Source organism: Cinclus cinclus, chromosome 2 (genome assembly GCF_963662255.1).
Source record: "Cinclus cinclus chromosome 2, bCinCin1.1, whole genome shotgun sequence".
NCBI classification, from domain to species: domain Eukaryota; kingdom Metazoa; phylum Chordata; class Aves; order Passeriformes; family Cinclidae; genus Cinclus; species Cinclus cinclus.
In genome coordinates, this window is record NC_085047.1 from 559,461 (window position 1) to 586,794 (window position 27,334).

Genomic DNA, 27,334 nt, shown 5'->3' on the forward strand with positions numbered 1-27,334 from the left:
GATGGGACTGGGAGCAGCCTGGGCTAGTGGAAGGTGTCCCTGCCCAGGGCAGGTGGTGGGACTGTGTGAGCTTTGAGGTTCTCTCCGCTCCGAAGCCCTCAGTGGTTCCACGGTTCGGGACGTGCGGAGCTCAGGGCTGGCCTGCAGAGGGAATCCTAAGCCCGTGCAAGGCTCCAGCCTCAAATCCTGCCGTCCCCAACCAAAACCTCAGCCTTGCCCAGCCTGTCAGGGGACGTTTCTGTGCTCCTCACCTCTCTCGAGGAGCAGGCAGGGTTTTGCCCCCACCGATTCTCTTCATGGCCCTAGCCAGGCAGATGCCTTCCACGGGCTGCAGGTGGGATGTGTCCTGGTGGATACAGGAGATACAGACAGGCCTGTGGTGCTGTACTCTCCCATTTTTCCTCTCTATCCCTTCCCCCTTGCTTTTTTCAGCCTTTCTTCACCGCTGCCTCTCATTTGGTTGCTGCTCTCCATCCCTGGAGGAGAATCTCATACCCACTGTCCTCTCTGCATCACTGGTTTGCACTGATTATAGACTATTTATTTGGGTTTGTTTTGGCTTGGCAACATGCTCAAACTCTAAAAAAAAAAAAAAAAGACCAGATATCCCATTCCAGGCTGGACTACATGCTTCCGTTGGTAAATTATCTTCTTAAGCCTCACCAGCCACTGACTGCCTTAAACCCTCAAAAAGGTGTGGCTTTAGAGCTCTTCATGCAGGATGGGAGCAGGGAATCATGCACTGGTTTGGGTTGGAAGGGACATTAAAGCTCATCTCATTCTAACCCCATTAAAGCTCATCTCATTCTAACCCCCTCGATGTGGGCAGGGACACCTTCCAATGTCCCAGGATGCTCCAAGCCCCAGTGTCCAGCCTGGCCTTGGACACTTCCAGGGATCCAGGGGCAGCCACAGCTGCTCTGGGCAACAATTCCTTCCCAATAGCCCACCTAATCTCGCCCTCTAGTTTTCAAATGCCCGGGTGAGGAGGGGAAACCCATGAGGCTTCAGGCTTAGGACAGGAACTGTGTGAAGGTGTGGCACAAAGAAAATATGGACTTGGCTTGATTTAGCTCTACCCCGTGGAATATGGCAGAGAGGCATCATTTCATTTAATGCCCATCTCCAACTCCACTGATGTAGCTTGGACTTCTGGCAACCTGCTGTGGGATGCAGTGACTCGTCCTCAAATGCAGGCCAAAGGTAAAGGACGTGGTCACCAATCATAAGGAGTAGTGGAGGAAGACTAGGGAATTAGAGCAAGAATTCCTCCCCTGCTTTAGGCCACCCCATCTGCCCTCCTGCTGGCCACAGTTGCCACACGGCTGCCATGGTTTTGCTCAGGGTCTCTCTCATGCCACAGCCCGTGGTTAAAAATAACAGCAGATTGAAGTCATCCTGTCTTTGAGGTGTTTTTCCCTCATGATGAAAGGAGGTCAGGTCTGTGCCAGCTGGGATTGGGTGGCTGGCTGAGGGATCATGGCCAGGGGGTGTGAGTAGGGACCGGCGTTCACCGCAGGATGATGGATAACGCATCCTGGATAACAACATGACTAGCACCCAGCCTGGGGTGGGCACTTTGGGGGGCAGCAGGACCAGAAGTGCCTGTCCTGGCACTGCTGAGGCTCCTCAGATCCTGGGGGCAGTTCCGGGCCCCTCACTGCAAGCAGGACAGCAGCTCCTCCATTCCCACCACGGGACTTACTCCTGCAGCTGAATTTCTTCAGACTGGCTTCCAACAGTTCAGAGTCCTGCAGGTTTCCAGCTCTGTTGCCTACAGACGACAGCCCTCTCATGTGCATTTCTCCTCGCCCACGCTGGATCAAATGTCAGGGACGCAGGGCTACAAACTTCCAAGGAAAGGTGCAGTGTGTAGCCAGCTTCTCCAGCCTGCAGCCTGGCCAGCTCATGCTCCAGCCACAAGGCTTGCAAGGTGGGGGATGTTATTGGAGCCCATGCTGTTTACTTCGTAGCTTGCAGGAGATTCTGTTTTTATTCTCTTAAAAAAAAAAAAAAAGAAGGAATTTTCTTGTCTTCTTGATTGCCCGGAAAACATAAAGTAAGTTTGACCTAAAGACTCAGGAACCAGAAGACAAACAGAACAGAGCCATGTTTTATTATTTGCAGGCAAATGCCACGGTTTTTGGAGCCTGATTCATGATCACAGATGGATTGATGTTGGCAGTATTGAACTGTCAGACAGATTCCTTCACAGATGAAGATAAAGAGCCTTGGTTTTGCCAAAGGGTGAATGTATTCTTTATGAGACCCAACAGAGATGTAACACAGCACCTTGCTCCTGACAAGGCTGGCCTTTATTTCCTGGGTCTGCACTTAGGACATGCCTGAACTTTCCCATAAGTTTTAGCCCTGATGTGGGGCCAGGATCTACAGTCCTGAATTCAGCTGTTGCTGTTGCAGCAGAGGCACAAAATAACTTCATTGACTTGGACTTTGTGTCCCCATTTTTCTAAGTACTTTCATAATTTGCCCACAGACTTGTGCTACAAATGGGCTTTTCAAGTCAGCCCTGTGCAAAGGAAGAGCTGGGAGAGGAGGTACCAGCTTTTCCTGGTGGGAGCTGGAAGGAGCCTGCTGTTTACCCAAACCCCTTTAAACATCTTTATCAAGGCATGAGGGGAAAATAGAGGGGCGTTGCTAGAAAAACTTGCAGAGTGCTGGAAATGAGTGAAGCAGTGGCATTAGGTGGGGATAACTTTTAGCTCTGGGTCCAACAGCATAAGGATGTGGAGCTGCTGAAGAGAGTCCGGAGGAAGCCCTGGAGCTGCTCCAGGGCTGGAGCCAGGCTGGGAGAGCTGGGGGTGCTCATCTGGAGAAAAGAAGGATCCAGGGAGAGCTCAGAGCCCCTGGCAGGGCCTGAAGGGGCTCCAGGAGAGCTGGAGAGGGACTGGGGACAAGGGATGCACGGGGACAGGGCACAGGGAATGGCTTCCTGCTGCCAGAGGGCAAGGCTGGACATAAGGAAGAAATTCTCCCTTGTGAGAAGAATTCCCATTTGTTGTTAGCCCTGGAATGCGGCAGCACAGTTTGTGCTTTCTGTAGAGGGTCGGTGCCGGATGATGTGCAAAGTATCCCTGGGCTCCTAAATCCCCTGGAGATCCCGGGTCCTTCAGCAGAGCCGCACTCACCACTCCAAGGGCAGGGCGCCGAGTGGTAAAATTGTTAGAGCTGCTAAACAAGATCCCTGCAGGTGTCTCAGCTCTGTCTTCTGCCCTGCACACGGGGCCGTGCTTTTGGAGGTCACAGGTGTTCCTGGGGGGAGAGTCAAGGTGGGGTGAAGATTCACCTCCATTTTGTCACTGGGATTCTGTGTTTCCCACTTTCTTCCCAGAATATATGCCCAGCCCATGTGGGCAAAGAAATGCATCTTGATTTCTTCTGCTGGCAGCTTAAAGATAAAATAATAAAGTTGGTGATTTAAAGCGATATTAAAAGCTTTCCTATTACAAAGATTACCCTCATATCCAGCTCCAGGAACAGGCACCTGCAAACATGGTTTGGTACAGGGGGATGTGTTGGAACCTGGGGTAGAGTCAGAGACAGGTGGATGGAAAGAACTTTCTTTTTTCCTGCAGAAATTGCCCTTGATTTCTTTCATCTCTGCAAGAAATGGGCCTCGTGGTTGGTGTGACCAGGATAAGGGGTCTGGGGACACAGTGGCAAACCAGTGACTTGGTGCCACTCTCAGTGTGGGATGACAGCAGGGACAAAGATCTCACACCCTGGAAAGCCCAATCCTGAGCTTGAATTAAGAGGGGAAAAAAATAAAAGAATAACTTGGCTGATGGAGGAGATCTCCTGCCACCAAAGGGATCACAGGTGATGACAGCTCCTCCCTGCCCGGTGGTGGGAGAAAGCTGAAGCCGATGACAGGAAGAGACAGACCTTGTTTTGTAGACATAAAGACATTTGCAAAGGAGAATCCCAGCAGTGCTGCAGGGTCTGGGAGCTCCATCCAAGCCTTCCCAGTGGTGGAACATGAAGGTGTTCACTGCTGCATTAAAACCTGTTTTCATGTGCTAATGAAATGTCTTGCTCTGAGCACCCCTTCGAGTTGTGAGGGTGGAACAGCAGGAATGGGTGAAAAAAAAACACAGACACAAAAATCTGGTCTAAGGAAGCTGCAGAAACTCACCTCCATAATGAACTGGTGGCCCTGGTTTATCCTGGCCATGGGAAGTGGTCCTGCTGAGGGGACACAGCTGCTCGGGGAGGATCCGGTGCTGCCCAGCTTCTCCACGAGGATCTTGGAGAGTAGAAAGCCAAGCCCCACAGCCAGGCAGAGAAGGGCTGGCAGCCCGAGCCGGACCACTTCGTGCGGGACCTGGGGAGCAGCAGGAACAGGAGCGACGTTGTGTGGAGGCCAGGTGGCTTCTCCAGGGATGACGGCATGGGCAGCGGTTTTCCAGGAGATGGTCTTCCATGCCCGTCGGACGGCAGCTGGGTGGGAGCACCGCGCTCCACGCTGCTGGGGTGGTGGGAGGAGGGTTTGGGATTGCGGATTGGGGCCGGGGGGGTTCCTGGAGGCACCGGTCATTTAAAGGGCTTTATGAAGCTGAGGGAATGTCCGGCAGCTGGTGGGGAGAGCCGGCTGTCCGGGTGGCGTTTGACAGGGAGAATTGGTGCAGCCGGGCCGTGTTTGAGGCGGGGATGTACAAGTTAAATGTCACCTCTTGGCTCGTAGCCCCAGGGTGAAGCGCAGCCCAGAAGAGCCACGGCCGGGTTGCAGGGCTGCAGGGGTTAACCCTGCGGCTCCCGCACCACCTCCCCGCCCGCCCTCCCTCCTCCCTCCCGCCGCCGAGGAATTTCCTAAAACACCCCCCCCCCAAAAAAAAAAAAAGTGGGAATATAACAATAATAATAATAAAAAAAAATTAAAATACCCACTCTGCGGATCCCCCCTCCCGCTTCCATCTCCGCCTTTAATACCAACAAACAACTCCTCGACTCTCCCTAAAGGAGGCGCCTTTGATCGGAGTGAGACGAGCCCCGCCGGGCACCGGCACCGGCACCACCGGCACCACCGGGCACCGCCGGCACCTCTGGGCATCCACAGCCCCAGGCACCGCCGGCACCGCCACCCCTGACACCGGCACCGGAGCGCTGCCGGCACCGCCATCCCCGAGCACCGGCAGCCCCGGCACCACCGGCACCTCCGGGCACCGCACCGTGCTCCGAGGCGCCCGACTCCGGAACCGGGACCGCGGCACCAGCAGACCCCGAGACACCACGGGGACATCGGACAGCGCTCACCCGGGCACCGGGACCGAAGCCCCAGGGCACCAGCACCGGGCTGCGATGCTTCCCGGGGCGGGTCCCCTCCTCGCCTTCCTCCTCCGGTGCCTCCTGCTCCTCTTGGCCTCCGAGAGCCGAGCCCGGGCTCGTAAGTCTTACCCGCTCTTGTCCCGGCTGCGCTGCTGCCCTCCGTGCCTCAGTTTCCCCGGCACCGGGGTCCCCAGGAATATGCGGGCGTGCTTTGCGGGCGCGGCCAAGGGCACAGGGAGGCTCCCGACCCTGGCAGGTGTTGGATCTCCGCGGCTGGGATGTCCCAGGCCCATGCAAGCAGCCAGGTGTCCGGTCCTGCGCTGCTGGGGCCGGGGCTGGGTCCCCCTCTACCTGCTGCTGTCCCCGCCTGCTCTGCGGGGTTGGAGGGCACCGAGCTCTGCACTGAGCGCTGCTCAGGGGGCTGGGGGGCTCCGGGGGCTGGAGGAAGGTCTAGGACCCCCTTTCCACGGGCTAGGAATGCCACAGAGCAGGAGGCTGTCTTGCCGACCCTCCTCTGCTCGGATCCCACCCTGCGCGAGAGCATCTCCCCTCCGAGGGTGGACGGGGACAGGGGCGATGCCTTCCCCCGCCCCAGACAAAGCTGGAGGCTTTCCTCCATACCCATCTCTTGTCCATCTCCATGTCCATCCCTCAGCCTCTCCCATTTTCGCTCCCAGGGGGCTGGCTGAGGCACAGAAGATTTGGGATGAGGAAGGGAGGTTTGGCACTTCGCACGAAAAGGCTTGAAGGACTCGGCCAGAACTGTTCAGGAGCTTGGAGGGTGCTGGACGCGGTAACTGGGGCCAGGAGGCGGGCTCGGCTTGGGCAAAGCACCGGGACCCTAGCGGTGGGTGCTGAGAGCCCCCGCAATTTCCCGGAGCCACCAGAGCTCTGAGCAAATTGAGCGGGACCTGGTGTGTCCGTCCCTACGTTTATTCTTCCCTTTAATCTGCTGGAATCCCAGCGGAGTCTGCCGGTGGCTTCGTCAGGGTGATTTACGGCTTGCGCGCTGCCAGCAGTGCATTAGGCGCTCAAATAATCACCCTCCCGGAGCGCGGACCCAAAATACGAGCGCCGGATTGCTCATCCCGACTGCGGGGTGCGCTGGGGGGAAAGGCGGGTGGACGGACGGGGCTTTCTTTGCAAAGCCCTGGAGAGCAAAATCCGGGTGAATTCAGCTCCTTACCCTTCCCTGGGCTCGTCCGAAGCTGCCAAACCCAGCCCACGGCATCTGTTTGTTGAACAAGGGATGTGGGTCTGACTCCCCGCTTCCAGGCTGACGGTGGGGTGGGGAAGAGGACAGAGACACGTCCAGAAGGCGGAACGGGTGTTAGGTGAGATGTTCGCTCTTTGGAGGTGGTAACAGCCCGTAAATTGGGCATAAACTGCCCTGGGTGGGGGCAGTGAGGGTTTCCTCTGGTTTGGGAGGGAGTGTTGGGGCCCGTCCGCAGGGTTTACAGCGTTGGTAAAGAGCTGGAGACGATGGGATTAAAGCAGGACTGGAGCAGGGGGGCCCAGGGTCACTCCTCAGCTCTGAAACACTCCAGCTCTGCTGCAGGGAGTATCGCACGAAGTGGAGGGCTTGGCCAGCAGTTGTCCCGAGGTCAGGGGGCAGGGTGGTTTGGGTGACAGAGTCGTCGTCGTCGTCATCATCATCATCATCATCATCATCATCATCAAACTGTGGACTTCTCTCCACCGTCCATCTCTGCAGCCTCACGCTTTTCTCAGGGCTGGGTGCCCAGGGAGAGTGAAGACAGGAATAAATTAGTTACGAGCAGGCTCATCAGCCAAGGGACCTACAGTGTCGCGGCTAAAAATAGGTGAGAAGCAGAAGTGCTCGGGCTTGAAGGCAAGTCAGAAAATAAGAATTTGCCCACAGAAACAGGCTATTTTAGGGGATTTGCACTCCAGCTGAAAAAAATATCGGAGGCGCAGGTTACTGGGACGAATGTGCTGCATTCCGTGTAATTCAGGGGCAATGGTTGAATGCGAGGATGTTTTTTAGCTGGAGGCATTTAAACACCAGCATCTCTGGAGAGCCCGGGAGGGGGGGCAGCGGTTTTCCCCAGGAGCTTGGAAGCTGCCTTTTCATTTATTTTTAACATGGTCACTGGAGAAAAGGGGGTTCCTGGGATGCCTGTGTCCCACAAGTTTGGATCCAGCAGGGATGAAGGGTGCTCCAAGATGGGAAGGACCATGATGGAAAGCGAGTGCTACCACGTCCATGGCGAGGGGGAGGCGAGGGCTGCAGGCCCTGCTAAAGGTAATGAAGCATTCCCTTGGGAAGGAGTTGGGGGGAAGCAGGACCCTGTCTGCCTGGCTCCTCCACTCTCAGGGAACTCAGAGATGCTTCATGAGACTGCATTTTCAGAGCTACAGAGTTTTCAAGGCTCCCAAAGTCTCAAGAAGATATTTCCAGCCCAGAGCTGAGCGAGGTGAGCATGTAGGAACTGATCTGGATGTGAGAGGAGCCCTGAGGATGCCACATGTCAAGGGCACAGTGAGTTTTAACCAGTGCCTCCTCAGCTAAGTTGCATTTTAAGCCTTTCATAAATACAAGGCTATCATAGGAGCGCCTGGACTCTGTGTACCAGACAGTGCTCTTTACACTTTATTTATGGCTGCTCTTAAAACTTGCAAACTGGTTTGCGTGAACTCCCTCCCTCCTGCCCAGCACGGCGCTGGCTGGCAGGTGTGTGACCTCCAGAAAAACTGCTGGAGCTCAGAGCTCAGCTCAGGCATGGAGACAACTCCAAGGGTGCCATCTGGGGATGCAGGACCACCCTTCCCCCTCAGCCTCTGGACAAAACAGGAGGAGAGGAGTGAGGGGAGATAAGCAAGATCCCACAACTTCTTGTTGTTGAGCCATCAAATTGCTCAGAACATTCCCAGAGACAGAATTGCAGAATCACAAGTGGCTTGGGTTGGAAAGGACATTAAAGATTTAGGACGGGTTTCCAGCTACCAGGAAACTGAAACCTTGCAAGAGGCTGTCGCAGAAGCTCCAAGCAGCATCTTCTTCACAAGGTGGTTCAGAGACACCAGTCCACGGTGACAAACTGGATGGTGTGGAGAAACACATCCTGGGCTGCATCCATCCCTCACACCACGAGAAGGGAATGTCTCCTTAGGGTGTGTCTCAACAGCTGCAGACACCAGCCACCAACAAGATGCCACCCCACAACTTCTTGGCCTGCTCCAGATCCAGTGACAAGTAAACCACATGACTTTCCTGAGAGTGCTGCTGCTGCTGCTGCTGCTGCTGCTGCTGAAGGTGTGGTGAGTAAGGTCACCTTACTGATCAGCATGGGATCAATTCACTGCCACAAACATCTTTTCAATCCAAGTGAATTAGGAGGATATCCAAAGTTTGACCTCAGAAAATGAAATTATTAGCCTGGCATGGGAAAAAATGGTCCAGATCCTCCAGCTTTTAAGCATCCATCCATCCATCCATCCATCCATCCATCCATCCATCCATCCATCCATCTTGCTTTTGCCCAAACATGCCGGCACCTTTCGCCAAAAACATAGCACTGCTGAGATGCCAACAAGTGTCTCCTGCTGCCCGGCGCTGCCAGTCAACTTTAATTTTACCAGCAGGCCCTTTGCAGACATGAATCAGGCTGCTTTCGAGGGCTGGACCCAAACCAGGGCTCCACTTGTGATTAAATGTTTGAAGGAAGCAGCCAACTGGCATGGGAGCCCGCAAGCTGAGCGGGGCCGCGTCACACCGAGGCAACTCGATTTCTTCACCCTCAGCATAACTCACGAGGATGCTGCAAGCAGGGAAGGATGAAGTCATTCTCTCACCCTTTTGCAAAACTATGATTTTTTTTTTGTTTAGTTTTTGTTTTGTTGTTTTGATTGGTTTTGGTTTTTGGTTTTGTGTTTTTTTTCCCCTCTCTCTTCTGGGTTTCCTCATGTTCAAGCCCCATGCTCAGCAGTTTTGCATGGTTTGCTGTAAGCTTATGACCTGCGTGGCTGGGAATAGGGAGCCGCTGACTTGTCAAGAGCTATGGGGCAATGTGACATCCCAATCAGGGAAAAAGAAGGAAAAGACTTCTGTGTGTCCCTCTGGTGACATCCACTCCAGAGCTACTGCAAACCTCCACATCTGCAGATGCCCCACGCCGCTGTGCCAGGGCCAGGCAGTCTGGACAGCTGGTGGTCACCACTTGGGAAGGTACAGCCTGCTGAATCAAGTGCTTAAATCCATCAAAGAGAGGCTCAAATCTGCTGGCGGGGTTGGACTTGGAAGCGACCTACAAAGATCTTTGCAGACCCACAGAGCTGCCCTTCCTGCTGGTCAGAGGTAGAGCATCCCCTGAGTTCATCCCGAGGAGGGTCATGAGCTGGAGGGGGCACTGCAGCCCACCCCAGCACATCTGGGTAAATTTTGTCTGGTGGGTTGCAGAAATCCATTAAGCAGGTGGCATCTCCAGCTTTGGCAGGGTGGGACACCATCAACTGGGCCCTCCAAGCCACTGCTGCGTCCCAGGTGACAGAGTGGAGCGGAGGGTGGCTCTTAGCATCCTTGGGGTGGCGAACCCCACTGAGATAATTTTGGGGACCCTCTGCTATTCATTAAGGAGCCCTCCCAATGGCCTGGCAGGGTCAGCACCCGCTGGCTTGCCTGAGTTCATGCACTGTGTGGTGGGCATTGTGCCTTGGAAAACAGCCCTCCCCCTCTCCTGCATCCCCAGGGTGCTGCAAGGTTTTAAAAGACCCATAAATGCCTCAGGAACCATAAACATCTCCACCGCCTTCGAGCAATGCCATCACCCAAACTCCCTCGAATTCCCTCCGTGACATAACCTTTTACATCACCCTCGGCTTCCAGTGGGGCTGTGAGCACGTAAACCATGAAGAGCACATGCAGACAGGTGTGTGCCCAGAAAGAGCTGGGGTCCTGGGCTGACCCTCAGCTGGTCAGTGCTTTGGCACATGTCACAGGACAGTGGGAGCAGGCTGCTGCTGCTGGCTGCCAGCTCCTGCGGGGGGATTGGTTTGTAACTAGGGACTTGGGATGGAGGAGGTGGATAAGGACCTGCTAAAATTGGGGAGGGCAGAAATGTCCAAAGGGGATCTCCTCTACTGCTTGTGCTGAGCAGCATCTCATCCCTGTGCCATGGTGAGGTTAAACCCATGCCAGTGGAGGCAGGTCTGGGTCATTTCTGGGACAGACACCTCCAGTTCAGGAGCGCAGCTGGAAACTGGCTCTTCTCAGGATAACAGGATCAAGAAGGAAGAAAAAACCCACGTTTATGCTTTTGGGGATGAAAAGTGGGTGGGGTGGGCTTGCTGTCCCCCTGTACAGCCCCATAAATGAAAAAGCAGTCACTCAGTCAGACCAGTGCTGCATCAAGCCAGGTAAAGCCAAAGGGCTGAGACCCAGTGGGATGGCACAAGCAGCCTACTCCCAACCATTCTGATCTCACTGGGGGAAACTCCGTCCTGTAGCATCACCCTGAAATCACCAGTCCATCTTCCAGTGAACATTTCTGTTTTAGAGTGAAAACTCCATTTTCTGCCTCAAACCACCCGCTCTGTTCCTTTCTCGCAAAGGGCGTGCTCAGAGGAGTTGCCATTGGGGTCAGGTGGGCCCCAGCACAAAAAACGCACGCAAAAACGTAAAACTCTGGGGAACACGGTCTGGGTTTGGTGGGTGGGATGTGGCCACCAGCTGCTGGTGGGGAACAGCGCGAAGGCTCTCCCAGGAACCAGCCCCCTTTCTCACCCAGCTTCTCCCGGTTGACTTGCAGGGCCAGACACGTTCTGCGACTTCAACGGCAAGAAGTACAGCCCGGGGGAGAGCTGGCACCCGTACCTGGAGCCCCAGGGGCTGATGTACTGCATCCGCTGCAGCTGCTCCGAGGCACGTCCCTAGAGCGTGTGGGCTGACGGGGACCCTGCTGCACTGCTGCTGCTGCACTGCTGCTTTTTCTGCTGCTGCACTGCTGCTTTTTCTGCTGCTGCACTGCTGCTGCTGCCCTGGGGCTTCGCTCGGCAGCTTGGAAGCAGATCAGTCCCGCTGTCTCTTTTGACCAGAGGGCCCTTTCCAGTCCCGTAGTGGCGCTGGATTAATCTCTTCCCTGCGGAACGAGCTGTCTGTCCCCTTGGGGGTGTTGGGTTGACCTTGTGAGGGAGCTGCTGTTGGCCTTGAGGAGACCCTTTGGGTGCTTCAAGGGAGCTTGGGAAAAAGATGGAGAGTTATTTTTTATGCGGGCAGATCATGATAGGGTAAAGGGAGGGTTTTAAACTAGAAGAGGGGAGATTTAGATCAATATGGTCACAAGGTATTGTTCCCTGTGAGGATGGCGAGGTCCTAGCACCGGGTGCCCAGAGAAGCTGTGGCTGCCTGCCCCTGGATCCCTGGGTGTGTCCAAGGCCAGGGCTGGAGCAATCTGGGATAGTGGAAGGCAACCCTACTCATAACAGGAGGTGGAACAAGACCTTTAAGATTCCTTCACAGCCAAGTCATTCCATGGTTGCGTGGTTCTGCCTCCGTAGCACCAGTGGGCTGTGGGTGGAGGTGGCTCCGGGCTACTGCCAGATGACGGGTGGCCTTTGCTGATGAGAGAGCATGAGCTGGCTGGGCTTGAGCCGGGGCTGGAAACATCCCCGGTGAGTTACAGCCACCACAATGTGTCGTGATAACATTGTGTTCCTCCTCTAGCAGGGGTGAATGGAATGCTCCCTGTGGACTAAACAAACCCCGTCTTTCTGTCCCCAGAACACCAACATCAGGTGCTCCCGGATCCAGTGCCCAGCTCTGCCCTGTGCCAGCCCTGTCACGGACCCCCAGCAGTGCTGCCCACGCTGTCCCGGTAGGTGGCCACTCCTCAGGGATGGGGTGACCAGGTGGCCACGGTCCTACAGGGCGGCACGTCCTCTGCTGCCACTTGTGGCAGTGTGGCGGCGCTGGGTCTGGCCCTGGACACCGAGCTCTGGCTGCTTTTTCCCTCTGAAAAATCTCATTTTGATGGAAAAGGGCTCTCTGCCAGGCCACCTTCTGCCCCCTGTCCCAAGAGCTTTGTAGGGACAAAACGTCAGTTCACACTTCAGGGGCAAAACAGAAGCTGGCAATTTATTCTGATCATTTGCCAGCAAAGTGTCTTGTATTTAGAAAGAAAGAAAGAAGGAAAGAAAGAAAGGAAGAAAGAAAGAAAGAAAGAAAGAAAGAAAGAAAGAAAGAAAGAAAGAAAGAAAGAAAGAAAGAAAGAAAGAAAGAAAGAAAGAAAGAACATTTAAAAATAAAGTTTTTAAACTACTTCCTTCTATGCACTGGAGACTATCTAAAGTTTTAGCCCCAAAACTTTTCCTAGGTTACCACTACCGGTCACCTCATTTTACCTTAATACGTTCATTCTCACCCCCCACGGATTACCTCAAGATTTAGTCCCAAAACCTTCCCTACCTGAGTGCTGGCAGAGCTAGTCAGAAACCATCAGCGATTTGAGAAATCAGGAAACAAAAAAAAAGGAAAAAAAACTCATTAATTTTAATTTTTTTGCTAATTACTCATGAGCCAGGCCCTTTTTTTTCCTGACTCCATCTGAATTTGACAATTATTACAACAAGGGGAGGGAAAAACCCAAGAATTCTGTTAAGAACCCAGTGAGGTTGGGCTTCCAGGTTTTCCCTCTGTGCTGAGCTCGGTGCAGCCAGGGCAGCCCCGCTCTCCAAAAGCTTTTGGACTCTTCATTGCTGCCCAGCCACACAGCACCCTGGCCACCTTGCGGGTGGCTCTCATCCTGCTCCTGTCTCATCCTCTTTTCCAGAGCCACACTCCCCGTCCGGCCTCCGTGCGCCCGCCAAGTCCTGCCAGTACAACGGGACCACGTACCAGCAGGGAGAGATGTTCAGCAGCAGCGAGCTCTTCCCCGGCCGCCAGCCCAACCAGTGTGTGCAGTGCAGCTGCTCCGTAAGCTTCCGTGGCAGCTGGGGCTCTCTCCTCCACCCCAACAGGGCCCCACCGGCTCAAAAACCCCCGGAGACCTGGCAGAACCAGCCCCCCCGGGTTGGGTTGGTTTGTCACTGGGATTGGGTTATCAGCCCAGGGATCCATCCATAGGTTCAGGAACTGGCTTAGGTTGGAAGGGACCTTAAAGCTTTTCTGGCGCCATACCCTGCGGTGGGTAGGGACGCCTTGCACCAGACTGGTCTGCCAGCCCTTTCCCACGCGTTGGGATCCTGTGAAAATCCATCAAAAGCCAAATTCTGACACCTTGCTCAGGAGGTGTGAGGCAGCCTGGCCAGCGGCGATGGGAAGGCATATGGGGTGACAGGAGATAAATGGAGCAGCTCCTCCTTCCTTGAGATGGAGTGAGGAAAGGGGATTGAAAGTGCTGACACTGGACTTGGACAAGGCAGGGAGCTGGTCATTCCCACTGCTGCCTCTGCCACGGAAAAGGAGATGGGAACAGGCGTGGCTTTCACCACAGCCCTTGGACCGGGCCAGGCTCCACCACTCTCTGCTTTGCTTGCAGCAAAGGGTGGGACCAGGTTTGGCCAGGAAATAAAAAAAGAGGCAAAAGGGCCCAAAGTGCCCCTCTCTGTCATGCCAAGGGCACACACACAGCGGTTACATCAGCTGATGCTGGACAGGGCAGTATCTGTGATACTGGAATAGCTGGGCTGAGCCTCTGGGGCGTGCACCCACCTCGCAAGAGGAATAACTGACATGTGGAAATTATGCAGCTTTTGAGGCTGGCTCGTCTCTTAGGGACCCCAGCTGGGGGGTGGGAAGTGCCAGGAGGGAGCTCTCTAGTCCAGCTGCATGTGCTGACCCACCACTGTCCCCAGGAGCCCGTGGGGCTCCACATCCCTCACGGCTGTCACCTGGGCTCTGTTTATTTGTCAGGGCAATGCCTTGGATACAAAGGGGAAAATAAAGGGCTGGCTGTGGAGCCTTCAAAGGGGGGGAATCTCCCCGGGCTGTGCCTGATGTTGTCAGCTGCTAGAACAGCTGAGTGAACAGCTGGTCCGACCCTCTTTGAAAACTGCCCCAAGACCAGAGCCTCTGGGATAAATCCTGCTTTTTATGGCACTGGCTCTTTCCTGCCTGGGGCAGGTCATTGCTGCGAGCTGCTGGGCAGAAGAAGGAGGGAAGAGGCAGGTCTGGACTCTTCAGATGAAGAGTAGGATTTAGTATGCGGTGACCTCTGCCAGATCCTGTTGCCCCCCCCAAGCTTCCCTCACCCTCTTCACGCTCCTCACACAGCGGTTTGGCTTCCTCATGGGAGAAGAGGCAGCTATGGTTTGGTTTTCTAAGGATATCCTTGGCTGACCTCTTGGTCTTGGTTGACTGGGAGCTTGTGGACACCCCAGAGAAAATTGCTGCATGGAGAAGACAACCTTGCTGTCGAGGTCTGGCTACTGAACATCCATTTTTTACCCTTTGGCAATGCAGCAAAAACTTATTCCTGCAAAATAACGGTGCAAATCCACTGACTGAGGTGGCACTGGGATGGACAAAGGTCAGGGCTGGCCTTGACCCATGGTTTTCATCTTGAATCACCTACAGCAATGGTATTCTCCAAACTGTCCACTCAGGTCTATCCCTGCACGTCTGTGTGCTTGGCTCTGGTGTTGTGGAATTAACCAAGACAGAGGGAGGGCAAGAGCTTTGGTGTGCACCTGAATCTAGGCTCAGAATTACCTGTCTCGTCCGGGTCCTTTTCCTGGCAGATGTCAAAGAAAATCTCCCCGTGCCACTTCAAAGTGGGGCTGTTCTGCAGAGTCGAGAGGTGTGTGGTGGCTGTTCAGGCACTGCTGACACCGGAGAGGAAGGCAAAGCCTGCCCCTCTTTGAGGAAGAGCGTGCTCCACTTGGGAACACGTGTCCATGGAACAGCTGTGCCAGAGGAGGACACAGCCCTGCTGTGCCCTGCAGGATGGGCAGTGCAGCAAGGACAGACTTCCAGCTGTCCTGAGGTGCTGGACGGTTGGTGGCATTGGAAGGACTATCAGGGGCCTTTTGATCACAGAACCGTAAAATCCTGGAATGGTCTGGGTTGGAAGGGACCTTAAAGCTCCTTCAGTCCCCCCTGGGCAGGGACACCTTCCACTATCACAGGTGGCTCCATGCCCCACCCAGTCTGGCCTTGGACACTGCCCAGGGATCCAGGGGCAGCCACAGTTTCTCTGGGCACCCTGTGCCAGGGTGAACTTCTTCCCTGTGTTTGAGGGTAAATCTGCAGTCTGAAGTGCTGGCAGCCCTACATGGGGGACATACAGCTCTGTATAACGCTGACAATGTTTTTTGGTTTTTTTTTTTTCCCTCCTGCTCCCCTAGGAAGGCCAGATTTACTGCGGATTGGTGACCTGCCCCGAGCTGCTGTGCTCCTCTCCCTTAACCGTGCCGGATTCCTGCTGCCAGGTCTGCAAAGGTAATGAGCCTGGCACTGGGGGCTGGGAGACTCCAGCTGGTTGCCACCTGACTGCAGGAGCCATTTCAAGCCACTTTAGCAGGATTTTGGAAGCCTGGGCTTGTTATCTCGTGGTTCCACCAGGAAGCAAAGGCCGAGGCTTGGGTTTTCCTTGGGTAGTACGAATTGCACGTGCAAAGCTCCCGTCTCTCCAGACTCCCAGGCAGGCCAGCACGTGGAGGAGAGCTGCTTTCAGCCACAGAGAGCAGACCTCCATTCAGCCCCCCAGCATCTTCCAGGACGATGTTTTTCCCTTACAGATGGCTCCTTTGAGAAGTCCACAGAAGAGGAACCCCTGCAGCTAAACAGAGGTGTTGTACGTGACGTTTGCATTTTAAAACTCCGCTTCTTGCTTCTAGCACAGCCCCCTGAACAGCTCCCAGGATGCCCTTGCACATTGTTCTCTCCAGAGAAGTCAGCCCTAGCAGCTCTAGGAGGATGCTCAGGTCCTTGCAGAACCATGGACACCTGGTTTGCAGATGAATTGTGCCATGGAGTTGAATCCAGCTGAGAGATCAGCCTAGCTGAGACCTCAGGCCACCAGGGAAAGACTCTTCTCCCTCAGCAGCGTCCTGGGGATGTGATTTAGTGGTAGACATGGCAGTGCCAGGTAAAGGGCTGCGTTCGATGACCTTAGAGGATTCTTGCAACCTAAAAGATTCCGATTTTATGATTCTATGACGTCTCTGGTAGAGTGAAAGACCTGCAGGAGCTGGAAAGCTGGGACACTTGTCCTCCTTGTTGGCCAGTGTTAAACAGCCAAAGGACATTGTAAGAGCAGACCCAGAGGTGACCAGCAGCCAGGCCTGACCCCTGTCCATAGAGTCAGATGCCCAGGTCTCCCTTGGGAGGGCTTTTCCTCCAGGAGAACATGTCTCCTCTCTCCTTGGGCATCAAGGTGTCCTGCCTCCCACCAAGAAGGCAGTGCTGGAGCTGGCCACCACTCTGCCTTCCCCAGGCTGTTTGTATCAGCAGCCCCAGCAGGGAAAAAGTGACTCCTTGGCTGCTGAGGATTCCTTCACGGCGACATTTCGGAGCTGGGCAGCCCATGCCAGGTCTGTGGGATTAGGTCACTTAGCTCCTGGCTCTGCCCTTTTCCATACTGCTCCGCCACCTATAAAACCTCCAAAATAGACACAAGGGGACCCTTTGTGCTGCGTGTCTTGTCCCAGCACTATGCTCTTAGAAGCCTGGGATGTTCCCGGGATGTTCCTGGCATTCCAGTCCTGCTGGCTGACAGCCCCATGCCGACTCCCCTGGTGCCTACCAGGTGAGAGAGCAGGATATGGCCCATCCTCACCTTTCTGACCCTGTTTGAGACACACAGATGCTAGTCCTCATTTTTCCCATCTAGGAAAGACCAGCCCTCTGTGTTTTAGGGATGTAGGACCTCACATGCTTCTCTGAGGGCATTTGGTTGAGCTTGGGAAAGCCGAAGAGGGAAACCTTGGGAGAGGTGCTGTCCCAGTGAGGGTGACACACATGAGGAGGACCCCAGTGTGGGGCACTGACACCGACTGCTCAGCACCCCTTGGGAGGCGGCAGCAGCAAGATGGGAAAGGGGCTGGAGCACCGGGAATGGCTGAGGGAGCTGGAAAGGGGCTCAGACTGGAGAAAAGGAGGATCGGGGGGGACCTTGTGGTTCTGCACAACTCTCTGACAGGAGGGGGCAGCTGGGCTGGGATCAGACTCTTCGGGAGGTTTAGGCTGGATATTTGGGAAGCTTCTCCCCTCAGAGGGTCTGTCCAGCCCTGGCACAGCTGCCCGGGGCAGGAGTGAGTCCCCATCCCCGGAGGGATTTAAAGCTGTGTGGATGTGGGACTCGGGGACCTGAGATAATGGTGGTGACCTTAGCAGCGCTGAGGGAACAGTTGGGCTCTGTGATCTTAATTATTTCTGTGCTTTACATGGCTTGTGGGTCATTGCTTATCCCTGCGGCCTCGGCCCCCTCCACTCCTGATGGAAGGTGTGCGGGACACTGCATGGCTTTCTCCAGCATGCTTTGGAGTGAGAACAACACAACTGCCAGGGTCTGAATGCCCTCTTTTCTCTGGCTGCTCACAGAGACACTCACAAGACCAGTGCTTGGGAGACGTGGTGGGGAGGAAGCCACCTGGAGCCACCATGTCCACTGTCCTCACTTCTTCCCTGGAGTTAATTCCCAGGAGCTTTAAACCCAAGGGAACAGGTGGCACCACTGTGAAGATCGTCTTGAAAGAGAAGCACAAGAAAGGTAAGGGATGGAGAGGCCAGGCAGTCTGTCTGTTACTTTAAGTGGCTTCTCCAGAGCTTGGAATTCTTCAGGGAATCTGATTCAGAGGCAGGTTTCCACCAGCAAGTCCTTCTCCCCACACTTCCACAGCCAGCCTCAAGCAGGTATCCCAGTCCTCATGCCCACGGTCTCCTGACTGCACAAATCTACCGCTTTCCCAAACTTTCTTTGGAAGGAGACTGATCCTTGGAATGTTTTGGGAAGTCTGGGACTTGGGAAGGAAGGAGCTCAGCTGGAAGACTCCGCATGGACCTACCAGGACAGCGCCAAAGAAGGACAGGATATTCCTCCTGGCGCAAGTGCTGGGTCTGACCCAGTGCTGTGCCAGGTGCTCCTCCTGGAGGAGAGAGTAGGAAAGGGAGATGAAGATGTTATTCCCCTTGATCCAAAGTGGGGAATGGCAGGGCCTTTCTCCTCTTGGCCGCTCTCCCACCATTGTGCCTCCAGAAGGGCTCCTTCCAGTCCTTGGAGATGAAGGTCTGGAGGAAATTTTGGGACCTCCAGAAACTTCCATGGAGGAGTCAGCAGGTGGCACTCTTCACTGTGCTTCATTCCTGCGATGGCCTCGGAGGGACCCTGGGCTTCCAGAGGTCGGGAGGCAGGTGAGGTCCTGCCCACACTTGCCCCTGTCCCCAGCAGGGTGGTCCAACCCAGCAGAGCCATGTCCTGGCACCTGTTCCCTCTGTCCCATGGTACCTCCTGGGTGTGCTGGCTGTGACATCCCGGTGCTGGATCTGCTGCCAGAGGAGCTCGTTCCTCCTCACAGCAGGACCACAGGTGTCCGAGGGGCTGAAAGGCAGGGACTCCACCGTGGATTTACAGAGAGGAGGAGGAGGAGGTTTCATTCCCACAAGCAGCTCTTTTCTCTCTCTCCTGCAGCTTGTGTCTACAATGGGAAGACCTACTCCCATGGGGAGGTGTGGCACCCTGTGTTCCGGCTCTACGGCCTCCTGCCCTGCATCCTCTGCACCTGCAGGGACGGCGTCCAGGACTGCCAGAAGATCACGTGTCCCAAGGAGTATCCGTGTGAATATCCAGAAAAAGTAGATGGGAAATGCTGTAAAATATGTCCAGGTAGGTGGGATCCCACCTGCTCCTGCAGCTGCCTCCCAGTTCCTTCCTTAACCTTGTTTTAAAGCCTCAGGCCGGCAGATGTGTAGGGAGACAGATCACTGGTGGCTGGAATTCACACCAGACGCATTCAGCAGAGCAGGCACTGATGGAAGGGTTGACCTGTCTTGGAGGGCTGCAGGACTTTGCCGAGGTCAGGAAGATGCACTGACCCCCAGAAGGTTCTGTCTGTTGCGGGGATGAAGTCTGGAGAAAGATTCTTGAGGCAGGACACGCTGAGAGTGCTCAACTGGAAGGTGATTTCAGGAGAGAGGACACACTCCAAACCTCCAGGTGGGATAAGAAGCAGAGGGTTAAATTGTGGCAGCTGAGGTGTAGGTGTGAAAGGAGGAGCGAGGACACTTCCCAGGAGAGGTGTTGTCTGTGGTACTCATGGTCTGTTGGAATTGGAACCTGCCCCCTGTCTCTGGAAGGGGAGGTTGAACACAGAGGTTTTAGGGTGGTCCAGGTAGAACTGGGCTGGGGCTGGGACATGGAAAGGGGCTGGAGCCCCAAGAGAGGCTGAGGGAGCTGGGGAAGGGGCTCAGGCTGGAGAAAAGGAGGCTCAGGGGGGACCGTGTGGCTCTGCACAACTCCCTGACAGGAGGGGACAGCCGGTGCAGGGAACAGGGACAGGAGGAGAGGGAACGGCCTCAGGCTGGGCCAGGGCATGGTTGGTCTGGATGTTACAGAAAAATTCTTCCCCCAAAGGGTTGTCCAGCCCTGGCACAGCTGCCCAGGGCAGTGGTGAGTCCCATCCCCTGAGGGATTTAAAAGCCCTGTGACACTTGGGGACACGGGCCAATGGTGCCTGGGGGAACAGTTGGACTTGATAATCCCCAAAGTCTTCTCCAGATTTAATGATTCTGTGGCTCCATGGTGGAGAAGACCTCTTTTCCTTTTCTGTTCAGTGTGTTTTGGGTCTCTCAGATCCCTGGTCTTTGGACAGCTGTTTGCCTTAAGCCACAGACCTGGCAAAGATGTGTCGGGGTGTGACATCTTCTCCTGCTCCCAGTGGAGAGTGTTTTGTGGATGACACCTCTCTGTACTGACATTTATCAGGAGATGTTCAGCAGATGGCCCACCCACTGCTGCCCGAGGGACACTGAAGGTACCTGAGTGTCTTTGAGACTGGCTGTCTTTGAGGTGCAGCAGGGTGCTGCATGATCCCCTCTGATCTGCATCTTCCAGGGGTTTTTGTGGAGGGGTCTCACCCAGGAGAACAAGCAAAGGGGCACTGCCATCTTTTGGAATGGCTGCAGAGTCACTTGAGCTGAGATTTCCAAGGGTTTCCAGCCCCTGAGCAGAGAGGTTCTGAGATGGTCTCCCCAGGGGAGTGAAGGGCAGAAGCTCAGCTTGTTTTAATAAGGTTTTTGATATGTTTATGAGCAGGATTTATGATGTGGTGCCTGGTGGGAATGGGATGTGATGACTGAGCAGAACCCTTCCAGTCTTGCATTCCCACTCTAGCTGGTCTCTCTGGTTTAAATCTGACAACTTTCCCTCCTTGGATCTCTTTGCTCAGACTTCAGTCTTTGTTCAGACTTCATTTTCTTTCCAATTAAGCACCCTGATGCAGCCAAAATGATTTTGCTCCTGCTTTCCAGCTCTCACAGATAGTGATCACACACACACATACACACACAGACACACACAGACACACACATACACACACAGACACACACAGACACACACACACTCTGCTCAGTCAAGCTGCATCCTTGCCCTTTCCTTCACTACGTGGAGGCTTTGCCCAGGCTCTTTTTCCAGGCGCTTTCTGTGACTGTCCTCATCTCCCTCCTCTGTACCCAGTGACTGAGGAATGCTGAGTGATTCTGCTGAAGCACCCTGATCCTGGGAGTTGCTGCACTGTGTTGTCTGGATGGGGGGAACGCTGCTGTGGGCAGAGCTGATGACCACAACCTCTGTGTTCCTGCTCCTCCTCCTCCTCCATGCTCTGGGCAGTCGAGTGGCTCCGGTGTGACGCTTCTTGGTTGTTAAATTCCTGTTGAATTCCGGGGGTTCTCGCTGTGAAGGTGGGGCTTCAGTCATGGACTCCATGATTTTAAAGGGCTTTTCCAGCCTTAACAAGTCCATGCTTCTGTGAATGCCCTGGAGCAGGTGAAGGCCAAGGCTGTGGGACAGATGTTTCCCTGCTCCCTGACCCTGCAGTGGGACAGGTGGGGGTGCTGGGCTGTGCTCATCCCCCTCTGCCTCGTGCTGAACTGCAGAACCGAGCGCCTGTCCTTGGGCTGCTGAAAAGCTTTGCTTCCCTTTACATGGGGATTTCCACCCCCTCTCAGAGAAGAAGAGCTCAGGACCACCTCAGAAAGCCTGGGGGAGAGCAGAATCAGGCCTAGAATAACTGTCTCACTAAAATAAACCCCAGGCATCTATTTATAGCCAAACTTTCTTTTGAGTAGCATAAAGAGCTTCAGCATCCAAACTGACTGGGAGAGCAGGGCTAAATTCAGCAGAGCTGGGCTCCTCTGCGTTCCAAGGACCGCAACCAAAGGCAATAAATCTCCTTCCAAAACCACGGGGGATTCTTAATTACTCCACATACATTTGAAAGAAATAGGGAAAAATTAGCAGCTCTTCTTTACCAAGAATGCTGAAAAAGTCACGTAGCACCCGGAGCGGGTGTCCTTGTGGTGATGCCCTGCGTGGTGAGGGTGCTGGGGCTGGTGCTGAGCCTACCTGTGGGGCTGAGCTGGGCACACTGCCCAGGCTCCCCTGCTGCAGGCTTGTCCCTTTGCTCCCCTGACGTTCCTCCCCCAGCAGGAGCGAGATGGGAAGTGGGGAATCCAGCAACGGATGGCTCTGTGGTCATCAAGGTCACTGCGGAGAGTATGGGGGATCCGGACGGACAAAATCCTCCTTCCCCATCTCCTCTGCTGGCACAGAGGCTGCTGGGGTCAGGGGGAAATGAAAAACATGAGAATGAGGAGGTCCACGGGTCTTTAATTAACCTCCGCTTTGCCGCTGGTCCAGGAGCTGGGGATCAGATCACAGGACGGACGTGACTGCGCCGCGTGGCACCAAAGCCAAGGAGATGCCTTTTCCGTGGCCTGGGTGCTGAGGTGGTCCTTCCTGGCCCTGTTTAATGAACTCTGTCCTTGTCGTTGCTCAGAAGCCAGGGTCAATCCCACGGATGAGATCGCCACGCCCCGGTGTGGCCGGAGCCCCGGCCGTGTCCTGGTGTACACGTTTGTGCCGCCGCGCTCCGAGGTCTCCAAGGATGTCCTCAGGACCATGGCAGTCGAGAAGGAGCTGGCGGAAGAGGTGGAAATCTACAACTGGAAGCTGATTAAAGGTGAGCACCATTATGAAAGCAGCCAGTGGAGCGGGAGGTGTGCGTGGAAACCCGATGCTTTCCAAGCTTTGTTCAACTTTTCTGGCTTTCGCTCCACCCCTCGTGTGGTGAATCAGAACCTGCTGACAGCAGGCTGGCTTTTCTGACTCTCCGTTTCACACTCTTTTCCTGCGTTCCACGCAGACCAGGGGCTGGAAACCACTTTTGGCCCCACTAACCTCACCATGAGCTGCAACACCGTCTGGAGGCACGGCACATGGGCAGGGAAGACAAGGGCCTTGGGGCTGCTCCTCCAAACCTCCCTGCTCTCATGCCAAATGCACGTGGAGAACAAACAAAAGGATGGTTCTGGTGACTCTGTGGTTTTGCTTTTGCTCTTCTTTTATGCCCCAGCCCATCTACAGCTTGAAAGCTGCAAGGGGGATGAGTTGTCCCCAGCCCACTTTTTGGAAGGGTGGGTTTGGATGGTCCTGCTGGCATGTCCTCCGGAGCTCAAAGCGCGGCAAGCACGCTGTCAAATGGCTCCGGTCTCTTCTTGATCTCTCCCCACACCTCTGGTCTTGCTCTTAGGGGCTGGAGGAGTCTCCAGGGACACCCCGTCCAGTAGATGTTTGTGCTGTGCTCCTCTGCAGCCCAGGGAAGCATCCCAGCGCCCCATTCCTGAGCTTCCACTGGACATACTCTACCCCAAAAAGCTGGAACGCTTGAGGTTGCTTGTACCCTTTCCATGGATACAGTGACCCTCAGCCTGTGTCCGCTGGACACGTGCAGCCATTCTGGTATGTCCGTGTTTCACATCACTCCCTAGGGACAACTCAGCCAGCTGCTGAGACTGGCCACACGTGGATAGCAGCCTGAGAAGTTAACTCCAGAGATGGAGTGCCCTGGTTGCCACCACGTTCCCATGCTGCCCCTGCCTGCTCTGTCCTGCACGGCGCCCCCCTGCCCCGTGTGCTCCCTCACAATGGCACCTTGTAGCTGAGGACAGCTCTGAGCCCGCACTGTCTGGGCCCCGCCGCTTCCCGCCCTCGCTCCTTGGCACGGGGCAGCACCCAAACCTTCTCGGCATCTTCCGAGGCCAAAAGCCTCGCGTCCGCCTGGAGCTCCCGGCCCTGCCAGCCAGGGACAGGGGAGGCCCTTGTCCCTGAGGCCAACACAGCTCTTTTGCTTGGCAGAGCGAAGTGTTATTATTGGGAAAGAGCATGAGCTCGCTCACATATGGATTCCACCTCTCCATGGTCCATCACTCTACCAACAGAGCAGCGTGTGTGGAGTAAAGAGGCTGCAAGACACGCCTGGACCCCGTCCATCTGCCTTTGTAAGGGCTCACGATACCTACGTGGCCTCGCCTATTCCTGGGCCAGGACGGTTTCCTCCGCGAAGCAGGAGTTGGGAGGAGAAACCAGCACCAACTCCCAGCCAAAAGTTTCACCCGGCTGGCTGGTGGCACAGAGCTGGCCTCCAGAAGAGTTGCAGAGAGGGCTTCCCCATCTTTTTAGGAGTCTGAACATCACCGGGAGTTTTGAAAAGCGACTTTCTTCTCTTCTTGACCTGCTGTCCTCTAGCTATCCCCATCTTTTGTCCAAATCCTCTCTGAAGCACCAACAACAGTGGCACGTGCCCGACAGCCCCAGCAGCTCGCTCCATCTCATCCCAAACGCTGCCAGGAATGCTCCTCCCTGTTGGGTGGGATGTGAATGCCAGGAAACGGCATTGCTCTGTGCCAGCTCCATCCATCACGCCTCTCCGCTGGTGGACTGCTCTTAACCTGTGCTCTCCTCATTCCTGCTGGAGCGTGGCTTGCGTTCCTGCGCTGCTCCCCAGCTCCTGGCATGTGTCAGCACGACCGTCCCAGAGGGAGGGGGGACAAAGGTCTCAGCCAGCCCTCTGAGAGCTCTCAGAGCATTATCTAGGTCGGTTGATTAAAAGATGTTTATCCCTTGTAGGTCTTGTTTAAAATATCCTCTCGGTTACTATGTGCTGGAAAGTGCTTCATCAGCCCCGGGTATTGTAAGCACGCCCTCCTGCTCCTTTCTAAGTATAGACCAGAAGGATTTATTGAACACTCGTGCCTTTCCTGCGTCAATAACGGTTTTATTATCTCCATCCAGTATCTTCTTTTGTTACCGGTAGGACTTCTTTACCCAACCCACTGAGAGGACTAATTAATAGTCCAAATACCCATCTACTTCTCTCTACCCCTTTGACTTCCTGTACTAATTTTCCACAGTTGATAACATCTCATTTATATGGATTGTGAGGCAGTTTCCCTTCATTACATACTCTTTCTATGTGTAATTGCTGCTGGGAATCAGGGAAAGTATCTTTATAACCAAATAAGGGGGACCACATCGCCTCTCACATCTGCTGGCAGCAAGAAGCTGGATGCTCCGGGAGCCTGGGTGAGAGGTGGGGAAGGATATTCCAGGCATACCTGCCTGGCTTGTCATGCCTTGCAGGAGAACAGGAATATTGTAACCCCTAATCCCACAGGAAGGTCACTTCCATCACTAAATGCAGGTTCTGGTTCGTATGGGTCAAACTTCTGCTTCTCTGGGCAACCTGTGCCATGCCAGGGCCTCCCCACCCTCACAGGGAAGAATTTCCTCCTGATACCTAATCTGACACCTAAATGAGATATCTCCTGGCCTTGGCCAGCCCTGGATTCATTCCCAGCTCCCACCAGGCACTGACAGCAGGTCCTGCACCAAACCACGATCCCAGAGCAGACAGAGTGTCAGGAGGGGACAGAGAATCCAAACCTGTGTGAGCCTTGAATTGGGCATTGCAGAATCTGATGCCCTGTATCCCCCTCCGCAGGAATATTCCACCTGATCCAGACCAAGAAGATCAGCAAACAAGAATTCAAGCAAGAAGCACAAAACTTCAGGCTGATCACTAGGACAAACGAAGGTAGGGAGAGAAAAGTCCCATTTCCTCACTCCTCCAGCACTCCCTGCCCCAGACAACCTCCTGATTTCCTGCTCTGCTCCGGCCATTCCAAAAGCGCTGCGTAAATCCCGGCATGGGGTGGGGAGCTGAACCGTAGGGAAAACACTTGTGTAAGTGTAGCTGGGTCGGGGCTGACCTGTCCTCACGCCCATACGCAACACTCCTGGTTAACAGCCACGTTTTCACTTTATAGTATTGGAAAGGGCAGCCAGATTTCTAAAAGTGGATGCACTCTTGTGAAATCCAGAGGTTTTTGTCTCCCTGGAGCCCGTAAAACTGTTTGATTTTTATATCTAATCCATCTGGTGCTCCTGGGAGCATGGTTGGGGGAGGAGGGGGGAGAGGAAGAAAATGGTGCAAAGGATTAGCAAAAAAATAAACTGTTGAAATATTTTTAAAAACCCTTCTGGATGTTCTGGGATGTGGGTGAACACGACAAAGAGCAGGAATGCTGGTGCACATGCTGGGAGTGCCTGTATGGAGCAGATCTGCCACGCTGTTCCCTGCTGGCTGCCTCCTCTCCTGGCTGGGATGGAGTTCAGTGGGATAGGGTCGGATCAGAGCCGTGCCCACAGCGTCCGGCCTTACTGGGTTGCAGGGTCAGTCAGAAGAGCACTGCTGCCCAGGGCACACCAGCACTCCCAGTGCTGGATGGGGAGGGATGCTGAGCTTTGTTTTCACCCCCAGCCCATTAGAGATAGCATCTTTTCACCAAATCTTTTGGGGATTTTCCAGTCCCTGCTTCCAGGCTGGGCTTCTCACCCTGCTGGAGTCTCTGGTATGTGCCTCCTTCTTCTTGCCTCAGTTTCCCCTGACAAATAACCCTGTTGTGAAACCATCCCACTGCTGTGGCTGCATGTCCCAGGAAAGCTCTCACCGATGATTTCTCGACAGCAGAAGATTAATTCAGCTAGAAAATATTCCCTCCACCCCCGGGCTGATGACACTGGGGCTACATAATCCTTGCTGGGATTGCACCGAGGGAAGAGAGCACATGGAGGGAAAGCACCTCCAGCCACCTCCTGCACATCCAGGGATTCTTTGGGGGGAGCAAGGAGAGGGACTGGGGCACTTTGTTCTGGTCTGGCGGGGGGAGGTTTGCAGCTCCACATTTGATTTTCTGTGAGTCTGCAGCTCCTTGGGGCATTCAGAGGGAGTCCTTCTTCTTCTTCTTCTTCGTCTTCTGCAGCAGGATTTTCCCCGACCATAGGTTGGTGAATGAAGACCCAAGGCTGAGGCAGCAGCAGAAAAATGAATATAAGTGGGAGGGTTTTGAGCAACCCACCCCAAACTAATGGGGGTGACAGAAGGGAGGAGAGAACCATACCTGTCCATTGCCCATGAAACTGAAATTTTGGCTTTCTGGGGTAGAGACAGAGGACAAGCAAAATGCTTCTTCCCCTGAGAGGCAGAAAGTCAGCCCAAATCCGAGACATGCTGGGGAGGACATGGACCTAACACCATGTCAAAACACCCTTTAAAGAGGTGGAGAGGGAGATTTATCCCTGTTTCAGCCTGAGCCCCTTCTTTTTTTCAGACTGTGCAAGTGTTTTCCAGCAAAAGCATCCTAAATGCCATTGATTGCACCATTAATTTGCATTGCAAGTCTAAGAGCCCCTCCAAGTTAAAATCCCATTTTAACTGCAAGACTACCAACCTGTGGCTGGGATCCCTGATGAGCTGCTCTGACCACGGCCAGGTCCTTGTGGATCCTCCAGTGCCCAGGGTGCTGTGCTTTCCTGCTCCAAGGCTGTTGCTAATGTGTGTGTGTGTCCTTGCTCGTCAGGTCACTGGAACATCTTCCGAGCCCAGACATCGGAGCTGAGGATGACAGAAAGCCCAGAGAAGGAAACTAAGAACTCGTAAAGCAAAGAACTTTTCTCTAACTATTGATTTATCTACACACAGACACGCATACACATATATCTGAACTCCAGAGCTGCATTATTAAATAGACTGGCAC

The 27,334-nt window shown here is 54.4% G+C and overlaps 1 protein-coding gene across 1 annotated transcript; it reads left to right on the top strand.

Moving 5' to 3' along the window:
- The first annotated feature begins 5,319 nt into the window (after positions 1-5,319).
- Positions 5,320-27,237, top strand: CHRDL2 (chordin like 2). Its single transcript, XM_062510636.1, has 11 exons — positions 5,320-5,404; positions 11,055-11,167; positions 12,026-12,119; positions 13,074-13,216; positions 15,589-15,682; positions 15,982-16,037; positions 17,786-17,954; positions 18,873-19,067; positions 22,237-22,419; positions 25,240-25,332; positions 27,158-27,237. The coding sequence occupies exons 1-11, from the start codon at positions 5,320-5,322 to the stop codon at positions 27,235-27,237; spliced, it is 1,305 nt and encodes a 434-aa protein (XP_062366620.1).
- The last annotated feature ends 97 nt before the right edge of the window (positions 27,238-27,334 follow it).

What these genes read in the sequence shown, in the direction of transcription:
- CHRDL2 (XM_062510636.1), top strand. Translation starts at nt 5,320, where the DNA reads ATGCTTCCCGGGGCGGGTCCCCTCCTCGCCTTCCTCCTCCGGTGCCTC. An exon ending in TCCGCTGCAGCTGCTCCGAG is followed by an intron (nt 11,168 to 12,025) that starts GCACGTCCCTAG and finishes TTCTGTCCCCAG; the next exon opens with AACACCAACATCAGGTGCTC. An exon ending in GTGTGCAGTGCAGCTGCTCC is followed by an intron (nt 13,217 to 15,588) that starts GTAAGCTTCCGT and finishes CTGCTCCCCTAG; the next exon opens with GAAGGCCAGATTTACTGCGG.